The 21,388-nt window shown below is 35.1% G+C and overlaps 1 protein-coding gene across 1 annotated transcript in view; it reads left to right on the plus strand.

Moving 5' to 3' along the window:
- Positions 1–21,388, plus strand: part of LOC111155743 (relaxin/insulin like family peptide receptor 1) — a 103,800-nt gene that overhangs the window by 81,133 nt on the left and 1,279 nt on the right. The window contains exons 10-17 of the mRNA XM_022516122.1: positions 6,545–6,616; positions 8,999–9,070; positions 10,157–10,228; positions 13,619–13,690; positions 14,543–14,614; positions 16,457–16,686; positions 18,789–19,199; positions 20,190–20,408. Of these exons, the coding sequence (XP_022371830.1) occupies positions 6,545–6,616; positions 8,999–9,070; positions 10,157–10,228; positions 13,619–13,690; positions 14,543–14,614; positions 16,457–16,686; positions 18,789–19,199; positions 20,190–20,408 (1,220 nt within the window). The remainder of the gene's footprint in view (positions 1–6,544; positions 6,617–8,998; positions 9,071–10,156; positions 10,229–13,618; positions 13,691–14,542; positions 14,615–16,456; positions 16,687–18,788; positions 19,200–20,189; positions 20,409–21,388) is intronic.

The raw sequence follows: 21,388 nt of genomic DNA on the forward strand, positions 1-21,388 counted from the left end.
TCATGATCTTAGGGTCCTGGGATTGAGCCTCTACTTGTGATCTCTGTCTGTCAAACAAATAAGTAAAATCTTTACAAAAATAAAAAATAAATTTTAAAAAATTAGAGTGAAAAGATAAGTTCAGAACATTAGTGTGAAGTGACAACAATCGACCTGATAATAAAGCAGGAGTGAGAAGTGCTATAAAAAGCAGACATAATAACTCAAACACACTAGTTTGGAACCATTTAGAAGAAGACAAACATCCCCAGAATCATTACTGAGTCCAAAGGGCATTTTGGTATGACAGCATAGTACCCTCCCTTGTTGACAAGGTAAAGTATTCAAAAAAAGGGTAATTTAAGTTCAATATCCTTTGTTGTAATTAAATTTTATTTCAAATGAAGACATTAAACAGTTATTACATCCTCAGTAATCCAAGCTTAGTAATAAAGCAAAATTGATTAATATTTACATAAGTAAATTAGCAATTAAAAACTCATGTGCTGAGACCAGAAGCAAATGTAGGAGATATTATGCAATACATTAATAAGCATTTCTTGTGCTTTTAAAAAGGCATCCTAATATACATCTCAGATAAAACTTTATTTTTTAAAAGATTTTTAGGTATTTGAGAGAGATAGAGCATGTGGGGTGGGAGGGATGGGATGGTGAGGGGGTGGGTAGTGTAGGGGAGGGCGCTCACAGGGAGAAGCAGAGCAAGGAGCCCCATAGAGTGCCAGATCCCAGGACCTCAGGATCATGACCTGAGGCGAAGCCAGATGCTTAACTGACTGAGCCACCTAGGCACCCCTCAGATAAATCTTTAAATGATTAAGATTTATTACTAAAGGGGCACCTGTGTGGCTCAGTCTGGTAAACATCCAACTTTTTTTTTTTAATATTTATTTATTCAGAGAGAGAAAAAGCATGTGTGCAAATGGAGGGAGGGGCAGTGAGAGAGGGAGAGAGAATCCCAAGCAGACTGTCCACTGAATTGGCTGCCCCACTATGCGGCTCGATCCCACCACCATGAGATCACCACCTGAACCGAAATCAAGAGTCAGAATCTTAATCAGTTGAGCCACTCAGGCACCCTAGGTTAAGCATCCAACTCTTGGTTTCAGCTCAGGTCATGATCTCAGGGTCTTGAGATCGAACCCCAGATTGGGATCTGTTCTCAGTGTGGGGTCTGCTCAAGATTCTACTTTTCCCTTCCCTCTCCCTCTACTGCTCCCCCTGCTCCCGCATGCCAGTGCGCGCTCTCTCTCTCTCTCTCTCTCTCTGTCTCAGAATACAATAAATAAATAAATTTAATATAAAAAAAGATTTATTAGTAAAAAAGTGGACATTTACAATTTCATCACTAGTTACTATCTTTAAATTTTAGCTATCCAAACAAGTCATTTCATATGCATTCCTGACAGTATTATCCCAATGTTAATGCTAATAATAATAATTTTTGCTTTATAAATATTCATTTCTGCTAAAACTAATCACAATACTTTTATCTTGCACATGAACTTTTATTTAGCAAAGTATAAACTGAAAAATCTGTTTCATGTGTTGGTAAAGAAAAAATTATTTAACTGATTTACTGGGAAAATATGCATAAAATAAAAGACATATGACAGCCCCGGATAATATGCTTACCAGATATGCGACAGACAGCAGATTAAAATCTTTACTATCATTGTTTCAAAGCAAAAAATAAAAATTGTAAACACCACAATAAAAGTTTGGAAATTCAAAAAGTTGGAAATATAATTAATAAATAAACCACATGAACAGATGGGGCAATAGCCAAAGGTGAACCAAAAATCAAGACAGTAAATTAAACTTATTTTGAATGGAGATGAAGTAGGTTTATAATTATAGGTGGGAGAAGCTAATATGAAGAATTTGAAACTATAGAAAATGATGAAGATACATTATGGAGCAAGGTGCTGGAAGACGTGGGCCCAGATGGAAAAATAAAATGTGATGCACACACAGCATTTAGAATGAATGGACTAACTCTACTTCAATCAACACAGCTCAGTTTTAAGAACATAATATGAATTCTAAAGAAAAAGTTACCAAAGAGTACATATATCATGATTCTATTCCAACAAGATGCTTAGGATATGGAAAGCCACAAAACAACATTGATTCCTTTGTATGGATGAGAAGGAACTTTATCATCTACAAAATAATATTGAAAAAATAGACTTTAGAAAAGGGACTATAACCAGGGATAAAGAGGATATCACACAATGATAAAGGGGTATGTTCATCAAGAAGACATACTAATCTTAGATGAATAAACAGTTTCAAAATAAATAAAGTGATAACCATAGAACTATAAAGAAAAATAACTTGGAGTCAAAAGACATCACTTAAAACCAACAAATCCACCGTATGTAGGTATCTGATATTCCTAAGATGAACATTATAAAAAACTTACAACTGATCAAAATCATATGGTGGGAGAAAAGTAGAGGAGCATAAAGAAATACAATATATACTCATTTTATCATTGCTTATAAGATAAATTATAACAGGAAATTAATAAGTATTGTTATTCTCTAAAAAAGAGAAGATATGGTGTATTGGGTATGTTATAATTACAAAGATAACCAATTCTAAAGATAACCTTTCTAAAGATTAAAAGAAAGTTTTTTTAATTTATTGAGAGTTTTTTAACCTATAAAAACCATATAGTAATATTTTTAAATAGCAGACTAAAGTCAGATATGTTAGTCATATCAGTACACTTAAGCAGGCTTAACTTAACTTTTTAAAAAGAAAAGAGATCATCAAGTTGGCACACAAACCAAAGCCTAATTCAGCGCTATTTACACAGAAAAAACGAAACAAAACAAAACAAAACTATAACTAAGTGATTAAGAAAGATAAAAAACAAAAGGCTGGTCTACAATATTCCATGTAGATGCAAAATAAAACAAAACAAAAAACAGACATCATATTTTTTTCATCTAAGTAGGTAAAATTCTAGCCAGTTTGCAATAAACAACACTAAGAAGAACATTCAAATGCTATAGTGTGAAATTCCTCACAAAAGATATTACATTATAAATATATATGCACCAAATAATTCGTGTAGTAACCAAAAGGGATATGAAGAACTAAATAGCATAACTAATGACCCAACTCCAATTTATGTATATCAAACTGCAGTGTCCCTTTTCAATAACAGAACTGATCTATTTGGGACAGCAGTGTCTCCAGCAAAAATACAATATTCCCAGACTTTCCTGCATCTTCATATAACCACATGACCAAGCTCCACTAAAGAAGGTGGAAGAAGTATAGTGTGGAACTTCTGGGAAACCTCCCTGAGGTAAAATAGGCAGGCTCTTCCTTTCTTTCTTTATCCAGAAAACATGGATACGATGGCTCAAGCTTTAGCATCATCCTGGACCATGAAGACAAGGGCATGTAAAAAGTGAACATGAAACAACTTCATAAAAATACCATGCTGTCCCCAGACTACTGAACTGTAGTTATGTATTTATGCTCTTATGGTTGGGTGTGTGCTAGACGTACCTGCACCTAATTCTAACAAATATAAACCTGAAAGCAAACAAGAGCCAAAGAACATTCACCAAAACTGACCATGTGTTTTAGGACATATACATACTTAAGTCAAACTCAAGAAAATAGACGGAGGAACTAGCTTGAAACAGGACAAGGTTCATCCTCTTCTTGAGACTAGGAGACCAGGTGTATGTACAGGTAAGTGTGTAGATGTTGAGTAGAAGGTCAGGGGCTTTTCCCTGCCTCATCCCCTCAATTTCCTCCTTGAAATAGGAGCCAGAAATCTTTCATAAGTATGGGGAGGATGCAGAGGTTAAGCAGATTTGCATGTTTAGAATGCCGCTAGGGGTAGGTGAGGAAGCTAAGAAACAGGCAAGATTATTGGTATTGTTATTGTTGTTCTTCAGCTCAAAGAACCAGATTTTCAAGTTTATGCCTCAAACCGGGTTCCTGTGTATCAAGGACTAAAACCTCTCATTTTAGGAAGAAAGCCAAAACAAATTCCCAAATAAAGGTTAAAAATGAACTCAAGGGGCGCCTAGGTGGCTCAGTGGTTTAAGCCTCTGCCTTCGGCTCAGGTCATGATCCCGGGTCCTGGGATCGAGCCCCGCGTCGGGCTCTCTGCCCCGCGTCGGGCTCTCTGCTCGGTGGGGAGCCTGCTTCCCTTCCTCTCTCTCTGCCTGCTCTCTGCCTACTTGTGTTCTCTCTCTGTCAAATAAATAAATAAAAATCTTAAAAAAAAAAAAAATGAACTCAAAATTAAACTAAACTGACAATTTAATCAAAAGTCTCTAACTGATGTCTCGAGGTGTGCCTCTTACTGCTTTTTACAAATTAGTAAACTAATACTAACAAATATTTTTGTCAGCTTAATAAAAAAAAGATGCCATAATAGTAGGTAACAAGAAAAATATATCGACTCACCCAAGGATACTTTGTGAGGCTTAAGGAAGTATCACCACCTGGTGGTAGTTTCATGGTAACAGCAATTAAAAAGGAAAGAAGTGGACGGTCTCTGTCACTGACAGTATATATTGAGAGACCAGAAGCTTTGACCAAAACTAATGACCAAAAAAAGAAGTACTATAAGTACTTAGTTTCCAATTTAATAGGAGAGTAGAATTTTTTCTTTCAAAGGATGATCTAGAATCAAGATTTAAGACTTAATACAATATTCCATATAGTACGGAAATCCTGTCTACAAAAATTCTTCAGTTATGATGTATTGCTTCTGTACATATCTGTAGCAATAATAAGCTATTCTCTGGACACTAGATTTTGAGCTGAAATTTGAAATATTTTGTGACCTTCATCCAGTAAATCTAATGTTGCAACCTGATACAACGTAGAAAAACCTTAGGATATCTTCTACAGCCTGACTTCAAATAGAGCTCTCCTATTTTGCACTTTTCTTATACGAATACACCCTTTTACTCAATTGACTTGATTTCTAGGCCCCTTACACCCTGGTCTTCCAGATTATTCGATATGTCTTGATTTGTCCAAGTCTATTTTTATTGCAATGCCCAAAATAGAAGTATCCCAAATACAGCCTAGCCAGCAGAATATAGGTACTTCTTTTAGTGTTACCCATTTTGCCTGGCAGATTTTAATACCTGTGTCACACTTCAGTTCGTATACTTTAGTTGCAATTGTTCTTGAATGGCTCCATATTATTGGTTACCAGGAAACTAAGTATTGGGGTAGACCGAACAGATTTAAAGACCTACTCCTGAAAGTATATCCCTAAGCTCCGCTAACGCTCTGATCTACAAACCTCCACCATAAACCTAACAATAAGATAAAAGACATACAATAAAAGAATGCCTTCATGATCACCATAAAGAAGAGACACTCAAACATACATTTTTGGCATGTTTTACTTCTCAGACCAAACTCCTGCTGGTGACAGCATCACACAGCAAGAGAGCGTAAGCAGGGTCTATGTGCATCTCTCTGAACTGGAAGTTGGAAAGCCAAAGACAGCATAGTCTGCGTGGCAATATAATAAAGCAAACAGTGGTGTTCTTGGCGGTAAAAGGTTATTGAGAATTTTCCTAGGGTGTGTTTAGGCAAGGGAGGTAGAGGTGAAATTCTGTTTGGGCAGCAGAAGCTTCTGCAGCAATAATAGAATCTTCTGCAGACATAGCAAATAGGGTCACAACACTTAGAGAAATGCCATTGGTAACTCTAGACAGATGGTTTTTGGTTGTTGTTGGTTTTTTTTTAAAGATTTTATTTATTTATTTGACATACAGAGATCACAAGTAGGCAAAGAGACAGGCAAGGGGTGGGGGGAGGGGAACTGGGCTCCCTGATGATCAGAGAGCCCAATGCAGGGCTCGATCCCAGGACCCTGAGATCATGACCTGAAGCAAAGGCAGAGGATTAACCCACTGAGCCACTCAGGTGCCCCTGTTGTTGTTTTTTAAGGAGATGGGAGTTTTTTAAATATATCACAAGGGGGTGCTGTAGACAGATGTTTAACACATATCACTACTAAATATCTGGTAAGGAAGTGGATATTTATCATAAAAAATTTTTTTTAATTTTTCTTAAAGATTTTATTTATTTATTTGACAGACAGAGATCACAAGTAGGCAGAGAGGCAGGAGGAAGCAGGCTCCCTGCCAAGCAGAGAGCCGGATTCTGGGCTTGATCCCATAACCCTGAGATCATGACCTGAGCTGAAGGCAGAAGCTTTAACCCACTGAGCCACCCAGGTGCCCCTATCATAACAAATTTTTTAATTTGACTTCTCATTCGCTTCACATTTCTCAAGGTAACATATGTACTCATATGAACATATGATACAGATATAACAAAACATTTTTACTATGAACACAAAAAAAGAAGCATTACATATATGTATTATTTTAGCTCTCATGTAAGTGGCTACATGTGGGACTCTATATGAAATAAACAGTATGTGAAAAAAGATATTTTATTAGAAAGCGAATAGTTCTTGACCAATTTATTTCTATGATTAAAATTTAGCTTTATTGTTTTTGTTTTTATGTTTCAGGGACTTTGAAGGCAACCATATCCATAATTTAAGAAATTTGACTTTTATTTCCTGCAGTAATTTAACTGTTTTGTAAGTAGAGTTTTACCCTTTTGAAGTGATATCATATCTCTTTACAAACAAATTTAATCATTTATGTGAACATAAGTTAGCATAAACATGCACAGTAATTATGACAAATGTTCACTTATGACTTAAAGTTTTCTGAAACCAAAAATTTTGCATTGGCAAAATTATTGAAGTTCACACCAAGCTTGATCAAGATTCACAACATGCATGGATCATCACAACCCTTCTGTAGTATATGAGACCTGTCTTTCTCAAACTTAAGTAATACCCATTTTAAAGGAAAATTTTCATTGACCACCTCAAATCTCTCCTTGGATCTCAGTTTGAGAAACACTAAATTAGTCTTAATCTGTAAGAATGTTTGCCCTTTGCAAATTACAACTGTAAAGATGGTGGAAAAAATTTAATTACAACCAAAATTTTTTTTTAATGTGGCAGAATGTCTACACTCCTGAAGATATAATTGAAGACACCAGGATAAATTTTAGAATGTTATTGAGTATAATTTCTCCTATGTATTTCTGTTCTATTTTAAAGACACACTGCTTTTTCCATGGAAAAGCATGATGGAAGGATGATGGAGCTTCTTTCAGTATAAAAACACAATTGCCTCATTTACGGGTTATTTTTTCAGAATAGTGTTTTTCCAACTGTGGGTTGAAACTCACAAGTGGGTGATGAAAGCAATACGGTATCTTCTGACTAGCTTATCTAATGAAACAAAGCTGAATTGAACTAAATTGAATTGAATTGAATTGAATTGAAATATCAGAAAGCAATTCAGATGGTTAAACGTACTGTTTCTTAAATCTTGGGTTCTGTGGATGTATGTTAAGCCCAATGTTTTTAAGAGCAGTTACCATGGGCAAAGTTTGAAATCCACCAAAGTAGAATCTGTCTAGAAACCACCCCAGAATCCATCTTGAAATCCATGCTAGAAACCATAATACTAGGACCTCTGTGTATAGGCAATGCAATAGCTATCCCTGATACAAAAAAAATTTTTTTTCTAGTATCATCCTGCATTCCAATGGGTTCAAGCCCCTGAGATGTCTGAATTCTTGCACGATGAGCTCAGCAGTCTTCAGGTGCAGGATGCCTCATGTCAGTCACGCAAAATAGTTCTTACTAACTGCTGGAAAGAAACCAAGTGGCACCTGAAGGACATAGACCAAAACTTGCAGCTTCTTTGCTGTTCTACTTTTATATGTTTTTAAAGAAGCCTCTGTGTGAGGAAATCATCTGTGAGTTTCCTCTTGGCAGTTGCTTGTGCTTTCCTGGTCTAGAGATACTGGCTGGAGGTGGTAATGTTTGGAGAACTGAGAGAAAATAAATGCTTCAGGATGGAACAAGGCCAACCTCTGAGCACATCACACATTTAAAGAATTGAAAACATTTTGAGACCTTTTTTAAGATCTTATTTATTTGTCAGAGAGAGAGAGAGAGAGAGCACAAGCGGGGGCGGGGCAGGGGGGTAGCGGGTAGCAGGCAGAGAGAGAAGAAGGCTCCCCACTGGGCAAAGATTCCATATAGGACTGGATTCCAGGACCCAGGATCATGACCTGAACAGAAGGCAGAGGCTTAACCAACTGAGCCACCCAAGCATCAGGCTTTTAAAACTTTTCCATGAGTTACTCCTTTATGCTGGCTCATAATACATGAGATCAGTGCAGAAATGAACTCGTCAAGAATTACATACAGTCTGTGGAGCTCCTGGGTGGCTCAGTCAGTTAAGCATCTGCCTTTGGCTCAGGTCATGATCTCAGGTTCCTGGGACTGAGCCCAGATTAGGGTCGCTGCTGAGCTGGGAGCCTGCTTCTCCCTCTCCCACTCCTCCTGCTTGGGCTGTCTCTCTCTGTGTCAAATAAATAAATAAATCTTAAAAAAAAAAAAAAAAAAAAGGAATTACGTACATCCTGGTTCAACATCTAAAACTAGAGATCTCCTGAATTGGTCCAGTTTAGATTAGACATCGTTAGAAAACTCCCCCCCAAGTTTCATCGCCTACCAGATGAATGAGTGCTACTGTGCACCTGCGCCCAGGGTGTTCTGTTAGCGAGAGAAGCTAGGCAGATTAAATGTGCTCTCTGTTGCAAGAAATCAGTCTGTAGTCTCAAGAGTTCACTTTTCACTATTTCCCTTGCAGAGTTCTTCCCTACTTTACTTAAAATTTTGAATAATATTTTATTTTTATCATCATTAAAGATTTGAGAAATTTAAAACTAAAATCAGACTGGATAAGTTTCTGTACTACAAAATACTTGATGTGAAAATGCACTATATATAATTATATTTTTTTTTCAGGCTATTAGTCTTCTTTCCAAAAACTCATTTATCACTTACCTCAAGGAGCCACAACATATTTTTTTTTCTTTTTACTTTCAGGGTAATGAGGAAAAACAAAATTAATCACCTAAATGAAAATACTTTTGCACCTCTCCAGAAGCTAGATGAGTTGTAAGTTTGATAAGACTTTTCCTTCTACTGTTTTAGTTCATACTTGTTACACATATATGCTTCTGTACATTTGAGAAATATTTATCTCTTTTCTAACCATTATTTATATATACTTCGAGCCATAAATGACCTCAGATAGCTTACAAAAATATACATAAATATATATGTATATATGTATATATGTATATATATAAAATAACTATTTGAAGAAAATGAGATAAAGGAAACATAGCTACAAGGAAATAATAAAGTCAGGGTAAAATTAATAAATAAAATATATCCTACATCACTCTGTCCCACTGCTAGAGAAGAACAGCACATTGTTTTTATGTTCCTTAGAGAGTTAGGATTCAGAGAACATAAGATAAAAGACATACTTTGCTAATTCCAGAAATAAAAGATAATGTTGGATCCACAAAGATATTAGATGTCCTTGGATAACGTCCCGACCTATAATAATGGAAGAGAGACATAAGTTAAATCAACTGTTTACACTGTCCTTCTTTTTTAAATCAATGACTCAGTTCCAAAGGGCATTAAAACAACTCTCTTATAAACCAAAGCTTTGTGGCCTAAGCACATAGTAGCTGATTGTCAGAATAAAATATATGTTGAGGGATGGATGAAGTACATGTCCTTCAGACAATTATTTTATATTTTACTATTAATTTCCTCTATTGGATTTTGCTAAAGTTTGCAAACTACAGTCAACCCTTGAATAACTTGGGGTAGAACTGTGCAAAAATTAAGTCTCCAAATCATATTCCTACTCTAATGCAAAAGGAAGAAGGGAATGAAGGGAAGAGGAAAAGAGGCACAACATTTATATCAATTAAATTAAATTAGAAAATTGAAACAAGATCAAATACCATCAAGCATTTGCCTCTGAAGAAGTGATGAAATGGGATAAATTATTTTTATATTTTCCCACTACACTTGCTTTTCTAAAACTTTTAGACTTCTGGTAATTAATGTACCTCACTAATAGCACTGTTAAAAAGTTGTATAATCATTTCCTAACAAATTACAGAACAATGAATAAAGTCTTAAGAAACTAATATGACATGGTTGCAATTGTTTCCCTAGGGATTTAGGAAGTAATAAGATTGAAAACCTCCCACCGCAACTATTTAAAGATCTGAAGGAGCTCTCACAACTGTAAGACTGATACTAATTTTGTCATTTCACTTGTTTTAATGTCTTTTATTTTTTTAATTTTAATATATATAACTCAAAATTTAACATTTTAACCATTTTTAAACGTGCAGTTCAGTGACATTAAGTACAATCTTGCTGTACTACCATCACCACCTTCCCTCTCCAGAACTTTTTCATCCTCCCAAACTGAAACTCCATACCTATTAAACAATATCTCCCCATCACCTCCCCTGACCAACATCTCTGTTCTGTATCTATTAATGTGACTATTCTAGGTACCCCATATAGATGGAATCATTTAATAGTTGACCTTTTGTGACTGGCTTATTTCACTTAGCATAATGTCCTCAAGGTGCATACATTTTGTAGCATGTGTCAGAATTTCTGGATATTATTCTGAATAATAGCATTAATTCATAACAATATTGTTCTAAATAGTAATTTATTGTATATGTATGTATATAGATACATATGTATATATATACATATATATGACATATACATATGTATACATATGTATAGAGAATATGTATAGAGAAAAATCCATTTCTGAAATTTGTTATTTTACAAATTCTTTGTAATTTCTTTGTAAAATTTCTTTGAAAATATAATATGCACATATATATACATACACATATATATACATATACATATATATGCTGCTATGAATATGGGTGTATAAATATCCGTTTGAGACCATTCTTTCAAATCTTTTCAGTATATAGCCCAGAAATAAAATTGCTGGATCATAAAATAATTCCATTTTAATTTTTTTAGGAAGCGGCACGCTGATTCCCAAGCACCTACACCATTTTCATTCCCATTAGCAGTGCACAAGTATTCCAATTTCTCTACATCTTCAACAACAGTTGTTCTTTTCTCTTTTTGGGGTAATATTTATCCTAACAGATGTGAAATGTCATTGTGGTTTTGATTTGCATTTCCCTAATGGTTAGTGATGTTGAACATCTTTTCATGGGCTTATCGGCCATGTATCTTCTTTGGGGAAGTGTCTATTCAAGTCTTTTGCCTTTTTTTTTAAATTGGGTTTGTTTTTGTTGTTGAATTGTAGGAATTCTTTATATATTTTAGATAGCAAATCCTTTTCAGTTATATGATTTGCAAATATTTTCTTCTATTCTGTAAATTGCCCTTACACTGTGTTGATAGTCTCCTTTGACATACGAAAGTTTTTAATTTACATGTAGTCAAATTTTTCTATTTTGTTGTTGTCATTGCCTATGCTTTTGGTGTGGTATACAAGAAATCATTGCTTAATCCAGTGCCCTGAAGTTTTTCCTTTATGTTTTTTTATTCTTCTAAGAGTTTTCTAGTCCTAACTTCTATATTTAGGTCTTTGATCCATTTTGAGTTGATTTTATACATGAGGTAAGATAAGTTCTAAGTTCGTTCTTTTGTATGTGGGAGCAATCTGGTTTTCCCAGCTCCATTTGTTGAAAAGACTGTCCTTTTCCCCATTGAATTGTCGTGGCACCACATATACAAAGGTTTATTCCTGTGCTGTCTATCCTATTCTACTGGTCTCTATACTCCTCTTTATAACAGTACCACCCTGTTTTGATCACCATGGCTTTGTAATAAGTTTTGAAAATGGAAAATGTGAAGCCTCCAACTTTGTTCTCCTTTTTCAAAATTCTTTTAGCTATTCAAGCTCCCTTAAGATTCCAAGCAAATTTCAGAATGGATTTTTCTCTCTATGCCAAAAAATATTAGGATTATGATAAAGATTGCACAGAATCAGTGGGTCACTTTGGGGAGTATTGACTTTTTTTAAAATATGTGTTTATTTATTTTAGAAAGAGAGCACAGGAGCGGAGGGGAGGGCAGAGGGAGAAGGAGAGAATCTTAAGCAGACTCTGAGCTTAGTATGGAGCCAGACACGGGGCTCAATCCCATAAGGCCAAGATCACACCCTGAGATCAAGACCTGAGCCAAAACCAAGAGTCGGATGCTTAATCAACAAACCAACTGTGCCACCCGGGTGGCCCAGGGGAGTTTGACATCTTGACAACACTAAGTCTTCTAATCCATAAACATACAACGTCTTTCCATTTAATGGTGTCTTTTTAAATTTCTTTTGGCAACATTTTCTTTTCAAACACAAGTCTTTCACTTCCTTGGTTAAGTTTATTCCTTAATATTTGATTCTGTTGATGCAATTGTAAATGGAATTATGTTTCGAATTTTCTTTTTGGCTTGTTCATTGTTAGTGTATAAAAACTCATTCAGTTTTTGTGTAGTGGTTTTATATTTGGCAACTTTGCTGCATTTAGTTATAAGTTCTAACAGCTGTGTGTGTGTGTGTGTGTGTGAGAGAGAGAGAGAGAGAAATCTTTAGGGTTTTCTACACATAGTATCATGTCATATGTGAACAGAGATAATTTTACTTCTCCCTTTCGAATTTGAATGCCTTTTTTTTCCTGGCCTAATTTCTCTGGCTAGACTTCCAGTACTATGTTGAATAGAAGCAAAAGTGGTCCTCCTGGTCTTATTACTGATTTGGGAGGAAAAGCTTTTAGTCTTTCACCATTGAGGTTGATGGTAGTTGTGTGCTTTCCATATATGGCTTGTGTTGTGTCCAGATAGTTTCCTTCTAGCCTTAGACTGTTAAGTCCACTTTGTTTCTTTAATACAACTGAACTTTCCTTTTCATTCTTCCTCTCTTTCCTTCTACAATCACTGCCTCCCAGAAGATCCCCCATTTAACTAAGAATCTAACCTAGAATAAATTTCTCAAAGAGAATATGCCCTGAGAAGCTCCCTTTAATCAATGATTCTTATCTCAAGGTGTTGTTTGTTTGTTTGTTTGTTTGTTAACAAAGACTCAGAAAATTTTTCCATCAAAATTGAGCTGCACTGTCTCTCTGATCTCTCTCTCTCTCTTTGTTCCCGGCTATCGCCTTTTGCTTTCCATTTCACGCCTCACAAATCATTAACACAAATGTCACTCTTTGGCATAAGATTTATTGTAAAAACCATTCAGGGTGATTCCATTAATTCAAATTTGACAAAATGAGATGGTTTTTCATTCAACTAAATGGGATCCTAGGCAAAAGGTGAGGTATGTGTGGTTTCTTGCCGAGACCTCTACTGCTTCCGTGGTAGAGCCATTTCTTGACAAGTCCACTTTTGTTCTTATATTGTCTCAGTTCCCCATCACTAACAAAATCATAGTGCTAATTAAAAGCCAGGCACAATTCTAGGTGTTTTATCTCCATTAATTCATTTAAATATTTAGTGAACTCTGTAAGGCAAGTGCTGTTCCTACACTTTTTTGTTAATGTTTAAAAGTAATCCAGTCAACAGATACACTTTCTCTTAAGAAGTCTCTAGAAATGACCTATTGCTGCCTTTTTTTTAAAAAAACAGGAATCTTTCCTACAACCCAATCCAGAAAATTCAAGCAGATCAATTTGATTATCTTGTCAAACTCAAGTCTCTGTAAGTATATACCTATGGGGATAATTTTATGATGAAATTGTTATTTATACACTAATAACTAATAAAGTCTATAAAATTAGATTTGTAGAATCTTTCAAATCAGAAGCTTTATTCCCAGGATATGAGTTAAACACTGCAGAACCGTATGGGTACTCACTAGGCTATAAACAGATAGTTTTACCTTACATATTTATAAACTAAAAATCAGATAATGATTTTATATTTTTCTATAATCACCAGGAGCTTATATTGGATTGTTTGCTTTGATTCTCTGACGGCAACTCTGCATATTCATTTCTCCATTAGTACTGGTATCTAAAAATTTATTATAGCCACTTTTATCCCAAAGATGCAATATTCTGGATTATGTAAATCAGTACTCACACCACACACACACACACACACACACAAATCTGTTATGGTCTAAGAATTGCCTTTAAAAGATAAGTTCAGTTCATTTAATTTAAATGTACCCTCAGTAAAATGACATCTTATTAGAAAAAATATATTATTTAAAAATTATTAGAAAAATTTCAAATCTCTCTGCTTTTGTAATATTGTCTGAAAGATAATGTGTGTTCATTTATTCCACAAACCCTCATTGAGAAGTTACTATGCACAAAGCATAGGATCTATAAGGATCAAAAAAATTCAAATAAAGGAGATATCTGTGTATAAATGCCGGAATCAAAAAGGAGTTAGGAAGTAAGTGCATAGGGCAGGCTGAGTATGAATGTTTGGTTCACAATCAGTGTTAACAGACAGCATTTTGTTAAACTGCCCCTCACAAAAACTCATTTTATTACACTCTTGTAATATATGTTATTTTGATGATTAATTTGATGTTTTTAGCAGCCTAGAAGGAATTGAAATTTCAAATATCCAACAAAGGATGTTTAGACCTCTACTGAATCTCTCTCACATGTAAGCAGATATTTTTCTTGTTTTTCACCCTGATTTCCATCTTTTATGTTTCCTCGTGCACTGTGCTAATACATCCATACCCAAAGCATCCAATCTATCAAATTTTCTCCTGACTCATTTGTCTAATTTATTATTCCTAAAGTGTTGCTATTGGGCGGGATGATTTTTAGCACTCCAAGGTTTAGTAGAATCAAAGGTGATTTTTTAAATGTCAGAGAACATGAGGCTGGAGGGAAGGTACTCAGTCTTATAAGCTCTCCTTAGCTCTAACACCATTCATACATAGGGATGTTTGCCTGATGAGCTAGTAATTCACACACATGGTGTAAGTGCTACCAGATGAAGAAATAGGAACTTATATAAACAATACAAAATAATTGTAAATAATTAATTGCTGTAAATGGAGGAAAGCATGGGAAATACTCCTCAGTAAAAAATGCCGCCAATGGCAGGACGTGATTGAAGCAAATTGGTATGGATAAAATGGCAAACTTTGAAAAATCTCTTGAAAAATCTTTTATTCAAACAATGTGTATTATGGTGCCATTGATTCTTTATGATGGAAACATCTTTCTTTAATTGAGGGCAGTCTTACAGCAGATGTTAGATTGATCTCAATGCCAGGGTAATTAAGTCCCAACAATTTAGAAAGTGTCATGTCCAGCAACACCCCTCTATAATTCTGCTTATATTTTAAGTCTAATGCAGGACATTCTTTTGGTTTTCCATAACTCTTCAGAGAGAATACTTAATAAAAGTTTCGTTGATTGCACACAACATAAAGCACTCGGACGGATGTAAGCCAAATACAGTTTATTGGGAGAAAATGGTATAAATCATAAAACCATAGAAACATAAAAAAATCATAAAACCCAAGAAACAACTCAAGGAACAGACTTGAATTGGGCAGAAACCATATCAGATCTAAGGGATTCAGGCAGCAAGAGTTAAACAACAGGACGATATACTGTAATTGTCAAGCTTTTATCTTGTGTTATTACTACAGCTCTCTACACTATAAAGATCATTTAGATTTTTTGCCAGAATACGTGGCTTTAGAGGAAAATACATCTAATTTGAACTTCAATTTCTACATTTATTAGAAAATTTCATAGTAAATAATTTGCCTCCGCTGAAGATTCATCTCTTCCTATGGTGGTACTGTTACGTAATGCATGGAGTTGACTTGAGAATTGATTCCCGATACCGAGGAGATGCTCAGTCAATAGTGTAGGTGTTGCTGGTAATACAGTAGCAGTTACTGATTATCTGGGTGGTGTCTGTATCAATAAAACAGGTCTCTCTATTGATGAAAAAATTAACTCAACAAATATTTATTGAACACCTTATTATGTACCAAAATCTGGTCGAGAGATAAGCATGTGAACAAGAAGTTAGAGCTCACATAATGACTTCTGTTGTAGAAAAGCCATGGAAGCCAGAGGAGAAAACATTTGGCTCTCTCCTCCCCTGAGGGCTGAGAAGCAGGATTAGTTGGAGCAACAAGAGGAGCACATAAACACTAAAAATCCAATAAAAGTTTCCTTAGATGGATTAATTCTCTCGATCCCATGCTAATGGTTTATTTATGTTTCAAGACATGTCTAACACTTGTATATTCATGGTGCCTATTTGCTGCTCTGACCCACGCATTCTTTTGCAGTGAAATCAAGTTTACAAGAATTAAAATTTCAACCTTTAGTATCCTTAGTGTTTTACCTTCCTGTGAGCCTCATATTAAGATGTTTTCTTCCTCCTGATAAGATGTAGAAAAGAAATACGAATGTATTGTGACACTGAATTAAATTTGAAATCTTATTTTACTTTCTCTTTGTGCATCAGATATTTTAAGAAATTCCAGTACTGTGGGTTTGCACCCCATGTTCGCAGCTGCAAACCAAACACTGATGGGATCTCATCTCTAGAAAACCTCTTGGCAAACATTATTCAGAGAGTGTTTGTCTGGGTTGTATCTGCAGTTACATGCTTTGGAAACATCTTTGTCATCTGTATGAGACCTTATATCAGGTCTGAGAACAAGCTACATGCCATGTCAATCATTTCTCTCTGCTGTGAGTATTTCCTGATTGAAGAGGAATTATAGTTTTGAAATACAGAAGAGCACTGCTATGAGAAAATAAGGAAACAGAGTGGTAGAAATATGAGATTTTACATTTTCCTCTTTTCTGCTTCTATGTTGTTTTCATATTCACTATAATGAAAATAAAATGACTCTGGTAAGAAGAAAATAAGTTTTTAAAACAGGAAAATTCAGTTACCTTACACAGATTAATGAAGCTCTTATTAGTTTTGTCTTGTAAAGAAGCTCTCATTCATTAGTTTTCTTCTCTGAAGACATGTTTTGTTAAAGCATGTAAACTCTTTTACTATGAATAAAATGACAACCTTTCACAGTCACATTTTTATATCCAGGGTTGTATTTACTTTTTTGTTTGCATCTCTGGGTCCTAGATATTGACTTACCTGATAGCTGGGTTCCTGGTCTCTGAGCTATGAAAATCTCTTCCATTCGTAATTTGAGATATTTGAATAAAAAAAATGTTTTTAGATAGTATTAAAATTTTTAAGTTTTTGAAATGTGATTGCAGAGTACTGTGTTAAATGAGGACTACAAAGAAAAAAAAGTAAGAAACCAGTGGTCAGGCTGTTTATAGTGTGGGTCACATGGCCTGTAATGTAGCCATACTTTCTCCAGCGAGTATCAATCTACACGATGTTTTGCTTTATGTTTACGTGTCCAGGCTCATTCAAAGTCTATTGTCTTATTGTTTTATTCATTGCAAGCTACCTAGGAAATAGAAGTCGGAAACTGGTTACTACTTCATATTGTTAATTACAAAATTTTGAGTATGCTCAATTGCTCTGGGGAAGGCTAGAGTATAACTTCAGTTTTCAAGAATTAGGACCAGCCTCATCATTTATACAGTGATGTGATTTCAGAAACCTTGTGTAGAATCTCTGTGTAGTAAAAAAAAAAAAAAAACTCACCTACTCTCGGATATGAAATATGTGCTTAAAAAGCAAAATCACCAAATAGGGCATCACACTGACAACTGATTCTGGGGATGGGAGAGCCTAAAATGAGACAGTGAAAGATGTAAAAATGGGAAGAGAGAATCAGAGAGAACAGATTTGCTTAGACCAGCTCTGGGTAAATAACTCAAGCCTTTCAAAATTATACTGACTATAGAGCATTTATTTTTTGGTTAAGATTTTATTTATTTATATGAGAGAAAGAGAGAGAGAGCACAAGCAGGGGGATCGATGGGGAAGAGGGAGAAGTAGGCTCCCCAGTGAGCAAGGAGCCCCATGTGGTGCTCCATCTTATGACCCAGGGATCATGACCTGAGCTGAAGGCAGAGGCTTAACTGAGCCACCCCAAGTGCACCTATGGAGCACTTCTTAATTGTTCATATCTTCTAAATTGTAGACCCCAAAATTCACAGTCATTAGTCTACCACAACAACTTCTGAATTATTTTCCCTAGAATTTTGGATGATATTCTTAGCTTGTTAGGCTAGGACCATATTTAAACAGAAGATATGACCCTAAAAATAACATCCCCATATTGGTCCCTAATCAAAGGCTCAACATAATTGCATTTTTTTAGATTTTATTTATTTCAGAGTGAGCGAGCACAAGCAGGGGGAGTGGTAGGCAGAGTGGCAGGCAGAGGGAGAAGCAGCCTCCTCGCTGAGCAAAGAGCCCAACTCCAGGCTCAATCCCAGGATCCCGGGATCATGACCTGAGCCAAAGGCAGATGCCTAGCTGACTGAGCTACCCAGGTGCCCCTCAACATAATTACATTTTACCCATTTACTCAACGCCTCTAGGTAACAAGACCAGAATGGAAAACAAAATAGACAAATCCCTACTCATACAGACCTGAAAATTTCAAAAAAAAACAAAAAACAAAAAAAAACAGAGGACATGATTACGTAATTAGCTATAAGAGGGTGCTATAAGAGTGGTTATTGAAGAGAGCTGCTGAAGAGGTCCTTACCCATAAATGAACTGCTAGAATAAAAAGTACCTCCTCCCAAGTGGAAGTAAATTAGATATTTTTTGCTCATACTGAAAATACTACCACTTATTGTTAATTCCATTATACCTATTTATTTCTCTAAATTTGCAACATCTCCTGATCCTATAGGTGCTGACTGCCTCATGGGAATATATCTGTTTCTGATTGGAGCCTTTGACCTCAAGTTTCGTGGAGAATACAACAAGCATGCACAGCTGTGGATGGAGAGTATTCACTGTCAGCTTGTGGGATCTTTGGCCATTCTGTCCACTGAAGTATCAGTGTTACTTCTAACATTTCTGACACTGGAAAAATATATCTGCATTGTCTATCCTTTTAGGTGTTTAAGACCTAGAAAATGCAGAACAATTACAGTTCTGATTCTCATTTGGATTACTGGGTTTATAGTGGCTCTCATTCCACTGACCAATAAGGAATTTTTCAAAAACTACTATGGCACCAATGGAGTGTGTTTCCCTCTTCATTCAGAAGATACTGGAAGTACTGGAGCCCAGATTTATTCAGTGACAATTTTTCTTGGTGAGAAACTCTGTATTATAAGTCCTTTTATTCAATTCCTAGAATAAATCAAAATGTCAATCTCATTATTTCTTCTAATGTTTATAAATTTTTATTTCAGGTCTTTTTTTTTTAAGATTTTATTTATTTATTTGTCAGAGATAATGCATGCAAAGCAGGGGAAGTGGCAGGCAGAGCAGGCAGAGGGAGAGAAGCAGGCTCCCTGCCAAGCAAGGAGCCAGATGTGGGACTCAATCCTAAGACCCTGGGATCATGACCTGAGCTGAAGGCAGACGCTTAACTGACTGAGGCACCCAGGCTCCTTTTTTTGTTGTTGTTAAAGATTTTTATTTCATATCTTCTAACCAGTTTTTCACATTGACATCAGGGATGGATTCTGTCAGAAAAACCCTAAAGGGTTTTTTCTTTCCCCATGAATTACCACTTTATCATATAAGTTCCAATATGCTCCTTAATGACAAAACGGTAAATACTTGTATTTCATGCAGTCACCCTAATAATACTAAATAAAACATATTTTAACTCTTTGCACTTATAATATGAACAAAGTGAAAATAGCCACATAAGTCTTTGCCTTGAAAATAGACATACAAGAGTTTTTTTCTTGTAAAGAATATTCTCAGAGGGAGGTTAAAGAAAAAAATATATATTATAAAATATATATTTTATATATAAATATATACATAGTCTCAAAGTATAACTTAAATTAATTGAATTATTTTTAAAAACTATAATGATTAATTTAAAAGACCCAGGATATTCACTGAATCACTATAATCTCATTTTAATATGCCATTTTAAAATTAAAATTCCCTCATTCCTCATCAGTTCAACATTACTTCCATTTTTTGAAAAATTCATTTTTGTGTACTTTAGTGATTCGTATGTAAAAATAAAAAACATGTTCATGTTCAAACAGCTAAGAGTATGTATGTTTGTTTTGAAAGTCTGCTCATACACATCAATAATAATCTTTGTGTTCTAAAACAGGTGTTAACCTGGCGGCGTTTATCATCATAGTTTTTTCCTACGGAAGCATGTTTTACAGCGTGCATCAAAGTGCCATAACAGCAACCAAAATACGGAATCAAGTTAAAAAAGAGATGATCCTTGCCAAACGTTTTTTCTTTATTGTATTTACTGATGCATTATGCTGGATACCCATTTTTGTACTGAAATTTCTTTCATTACTTCAGGTAGAAATACCAGGTACGACTTTTTTTTTTTCTTTTTGTAAAAAATTAATAAATCTGTCTCTGCAGTGTTCCTCTAAGAAGGAAAATTAAGATTCTTAACACCAACTCATTTTAAGAATTTTAAGTCAGAGTTGTATTGCACTTCAGGCTCTGTTCATCAATCGAAAGTTTACTGGGAAGCAGCTATTCAGTTATTTCTGTAAATGCCTAAAACACAATTTTTCCAATTACCATTGGAACAAAATAATGACTCAAATAAATAACACACTATGTTTTGTAATTCTGATAATGCCATGCTTAAGAAAACCAAACAGGTAAAAATGATTATGAAATATTTACTTCATTTTTTTCTTTTTTTTTAACTTCATTTTTTTTTTCGAGAACATAAGACATTTTTCTTCCCAGAGTACAGAGCGATTTAGAGAACATTATCCCAGACTGTGAGAGATGATTGAAGGTGCATTCCTAGTATTTAAAAATATTGTACATCATGCTCATTAGGATAGCTACTATCAAAAACACGGAAAATACCACAAATCGGTGAGGATCTGGAGAAATTGGAGCTCTTGTGCATTACTAGTAGGAGTGTAAAATAGCACAGCTGCTATAGAGAACAGCATGGTGGTTCCTCAAAAAATTAAACATAGAAATACCATATGACCCGGCAATTCCAATTCTGGGAATTAAAGTAATTAAAAGCAAGAACTCAAACAGACATTGGTACACTCATGTTCATAGCAGCGTTATTCACGATAACCAAAAGCTGGAAGTAATACAAGTGTCCATCAATGGACACATGGATAAATAAAGTGTGTTGTACACACACAATGGATTATTACTCAGCCTTATAAAGGGAAGAAATTCTGAAGCAACGTAAGACATGAATGGACTTTGAAGACTTCATGCTAAGTGCAATAAGCTAATCATCAAAGGAAAATATTGTATGATTCCACTGTATTCGACTACTCTAGCAGTCGAATTCATAGAGACAGA

This window comes from Enhydra lutris, unplaced genomic scaffold, assembly GCF_002288905.1.
Source record: "Enhydra lutris kenyoni isolate GAN:26980312 unplaced genomic scaffold, ASM228890v2 scaffoldscaffold3, whole genome shotgun sequence".
NCBI classification, from domain to species: domain Eukaryota; kingdom Metazoa; phylum Chordata; class Mammalia; order Carnivora; family Mustelidae; genus Enhydra; species Enhydra lutris.